This window comes from Raphanus sativus, unplaced genomic scaffold (genome assembly GCF_000801105.2).
Source record: "Raphanus sativus cultivar WK10039 unplaced genomic scaffold, ASM80110v3 Scaffold4885, whole genome shotgun sequence".
NCBI lineage: Eukaryota > Viridiplantae > Streptophyta > Magnoliopsida > Brassicales > Brassicaceae > Raphanus > Raphanus sativus.
Genome location: NW_026620186.1, coordinates 1 through 4,148, shown reverse-complemented (window position 1 = coordinate 4,148; position 4,148 = coordinate 1). Strand labels below are relative to the sequence as shown.

Sequence of the window (4,148 nt, the reverse complement as noted above, 5' to 3'; positions counted from 1 at the left end):
ACATTTTATGAGGATTAGTATGCTATCTAAATATACCATTTAAAAAATGAGCAAAAGAATATTTGAGAGATACTTTTAGGAAAAAATCTGGAGATAATAATTGATAATAGGATATAATACTGTGAAAAAATAATATAACATTGATCAGATCTCTATCCAATTTATAATAATGATTATTTTTTGAAAACCATAAATAAAGAGCTCAAAATTTTGTCGAAACATATCTTTACTATATGGGCCGTACTTTTAAATCTTTTATGAGCCCAATTACATTACGTCAGCGTCAATACGATAGAAAAAACAATAAAAGTTCAACACTGATTACGCGGGAAGTGTAGGCGCGTGGGGATGAATCAGATCAAACAGCTCCACGCGCACTGTCTCAAAACTGGCCTAGACGAAACCAAAGATCTCTTACAACGATTGCTCCGTGTTCCTCCTAACCTTGTCTACGCCCGAAAACTCTTCGATCATCACCGTAGCCCTTGTATCTTTCTCTATAACAAGCTGATTCAAGCATACTCCGCTCACGACCAGCCTCATGAATCTATCTCCCTCTTCAATCTCCTCTCCATCGATGGCCTCCGACCAAATCACCACACTTTCAATTTCGTTTTCGCCGCTTCCGCTTCGATGTCGTCGGTTCGAACGTTACGGATGCTTCATTCGCAGTTTATTAGATCTGGGTTTGAGTCTGATTCCTTCTGCTGCACTGCTTTAATCACTGGATACGCAAAGGTGGGAGCTTTGTGTTGTGCGCGCAGGGTGTTCGACGAAATGCCTAACCGAGATGTACCTGTGTGGAACGCGATGATCACGGTTTACAAAAGCCAGGGTGATATGAAGGCGGCGATGGAGCTGTTTGATTCGATGCCGTGTAAGAATGTGATCTCGTGGACCAGTGTTATATCTGGGTTTTGTCAGAACGGGAACTACGCTAAAGCTTTAACGATGTTTTTGTGTATGGAGAAAGATAAATCTTTGAAGCCTAACCATGTAACTGTAACTAGTGTTCTCCCCGCTTGTGCGAATCTAGGAGAATTGGAGATTGGGAGAAGGTTAGAGAGATATGCTAGAGATAACGGGTTCTTTGATAACATTTACGTTAGTAATGCTACGCTAGAGATGTACTCAAAATGTGGAATGATAGATGTAGCTAAATGTATATTCGATGAGATTGGAAAGCAGAGAAATTTGTGCTCATGGAACTCTATGATCAGTAGCCTAGCTACGCACGGGAAACACGACCAAGCATTAGAGCTTTATGCCCAAATGTTGGTGAGCATTTTTTTCTTGTCATGTTGATCACTTGGTTTTTAAAAAGTTTTAACGTTATGATTCTCTGTTGCTACTTTAGCGAGAAGGAGGGAAACCTGATGCAGTGACATTTGTTGGGTTGCTGCTAGCTTGTGTTCATGGTGGGATGGTGGAGAAGGGCAAAGAGTTGTTCAAGTCCATGGAAGAAGTTCACAAGATTTCCCCAAAGCTAGAGCACTACGGATGCGTGATCGATCTCTTGGGGCGTGTTGGGAAGCTGCAAGAAGCCTATGATCTCATCAGAACAATGCCGATGAAGCCAGATGCTGTCGTTTGGGGAACCCTTTTGGGGGCTTGTAGTTTCCATGGCAATGTTGAGATAGCAGAGATAGCAAGCGAGGCACTGTTCAAGCTTGAACCTTCCAATCCAGGTAACTGTGTGATCATGTCAAATATATATGCCGCAAACGAGAAGTGGGATGGAGTTTTGAGGATGAGGAAGATGATGAAGAAGGAAACGATGACAAAGGCCGCTGGATATAGCTATCTTGTGGAAGTAGGAGTTGAAGTTCATAACTTTACTGTGCAAGATAAATCACACCCAAGATCTTATGAGATCTATCAGGTTCTTGATGAGATCACCAGGAGAATAAAACCAGACAAGAGTTACTTTGACTCGAAACAATGACCGAGTCTCTGTTGAACTGAATACTTAGTGTTTTCACATTCTTATATTCAATTCCATATCAAACTTTACTTTGTATACAATCTTTCTGTTGAGCAAACCGAAACATTAACAAAGTTTCACAGAGGTTAAAACCATATAAAGATGTTGCTTTGTTTCTCTGAGTCTGAAACTAAATCATATGATCTTATTCGAACGTCGTAAAAATCCTCACAAACTAAGTAATAAAAAAAACTCACTCAAGGAATATTAACTAAATCCTTTACACAACTTTCTTACACCTAACAGAGAGCATTTTCGACGTTACCTATGAGCAGTTGGTGTCCTCGGCATGGTGTACGGCATCTGAGCCATGTTCATTGGTGCACCAGGAACCACTGAGCCAGGGACTGAAGCAGCATGGACTCCATAAGCCATGTGAGGAGGAGCTGGGAGGTTCACAGGTGTTCCAACTGCTGAGACCAATGGTCCACCTACCGGTTGACCTACGGTTGGTGTTCCATACATAGGAGGTCCAGGTGGTGGTTGGGAGGCGGCTTGCTTGACTGATTTGTTTCCTCCTCCAGCAACAGGAGCAGAACCGGTGGTGGTGTTGTTGTTCTGACCAGTGATCGGTCCTTGTGGCGTTGAGACATCTGCGTCGCCAACACTAGTAATGTCATGAATGCTTGATCGTCTTCTGTCTTTGTTCATTGAGTTTAGACGAATGAAATACTTCTGAGCATGGCTGGCGACTTGGGTCGGTGTTCTTGTTACCACAAAGTTACGAGAAATGCTACGCCAATCACCTTTCCCATACTTATCCAAACCAAGAAGAAATAACCTGCAACACAGAAGAGACAACCCCATTAGTTCATCAGAATCATTGCATACACAAAAAGACAGAATCTTTCTGGTCATAAGTATCAAACAAGAAAACACACAAGAGCTTGCTAAAGGAACCACACAAGAGCTTGCATAAGTATCAAACATGAAAACACACATAAACGGTTTTGTCTTGTGTAAAAATTAAACTCTCACAGCAGGACATTTCAACAAAAGAAAGATCAACTTCACTGTTAAACCCACTTCCAATTTTCCATTTTTTTTGCTAGTGGAAAAAAACAGTCCGGTGATTCCTTTTCAAAAAGGAAAGTGGGGTTATACAATAACGGAGGTGGACCAACTAACTATCCTTTTTCTCAAGGTTTCAGCATAATAAACAGCATCTAGCTTCATCAAGTGGTGGAAAAGATGGTCAAAATGGTCCCAGAGGTTAGATAGCTATCTCCCCATCATCTCTAACATGGTGGATGTAATGATATAGCAGTTAAGACAGGGAGGTAATGATAATTTATGAGGACATCTTTCTTTTTCCCCACCCATGCAAAGTTACACTTTCACTAATAGCAGAGCCTTAGAAATCATGAGAATTTAGGAAGCATCCTCTAGAGTTAGTTTACCTTGGGTAAGTCCCCCCCTAGAAACTAAAACCAAGAATCTAAGAGTTCCGGTAAAGGTCTTGCTTCTAAGCACTATAAATTCCAAAAAAAATCTAACTTGCTCTAGGTTCACAAGAAAATTGACATCCAGAGGATATGCCTAAAGGATTAATGTTCTTGATCTTAATCAAGAAAAAATACTAAAGGATTGAGAAGAAGCATAAACATAATTAGCAGAATAAATAAAACAAAAAGGATCTCACACCTGTGCTCATCCTCGGACCCAGGCAATACCCTTTCGTCGTTCTTGATCAGCCTTTGCTTTGCTTCCCTGATCATGACTGTTGTTGCCACCTCCTTTCTTACTGCTCCCTCCTCCTCCATCGTCACAACCACCAGCATCCTCAAGAGGATAACCACGGTAAGAAGGAAGTGGGACACATCCTGATTCGATCCTACTAACATCTTCAACTAAAAGCTCGTAATGCTCTTTAATCTGCTGGACACTTTTCCCTGGAACATCCGCAGCAATCTTCTCCCACTTTTCCTCTGATTCATCTGTGTAACTAGCAAGAGCTCTCTCGAACGCAATATCATCTTCCTACTCCACGCAGAACCGTCGCCACTAACTTCCTCCACAGTCATTTTTTGATCCTCTAAATCAAACCCCACCCGATAGATCACACTAAATAAAGTTGGAATCTTTTTAGCGTTCCACTAATCAACTAATCAGAGATCCAAAAGAAACAACTAATAACTCCAGATAGACTAGAGAAATTGATAGA

At 41.2% G+C, this 4,148-nt stretch overlaps 1 protein-coding gene and 1 pseudogene across 1 annotated transcript; one reads left to right on the top strand and one right to left on the bottom strand.

Moving 5' to 3' along the window:
* Positions 1-325: 325 nt before the first annotated feature.
* LOC130507594 (pentatricopeptide repeat-containing protein At5g08510) lies at positions 326-2,102 on the top strand. Its single transcript, XM_057002293.1, has 2 exons — positions 326-1,278; positions 1,358-2,102. Exons 1-2 carry the CDS (start codon positions 349-351, stop codon positions 1,943-1,945), a joined length of 1,518 nt encoding a protein of 505 aa, XP_056858273.1. The 5' UTR covers positions 326-348; the 3' UTR covers positions 1,946-2,102.
* LOC130507595 (transcription factor SRM1-like) lies at positions 2,002-4,096 on the bottom strand (annotated as a pseudogene).
* Positions 4,097-4,148: the final 52 nt, after the last annotated feature.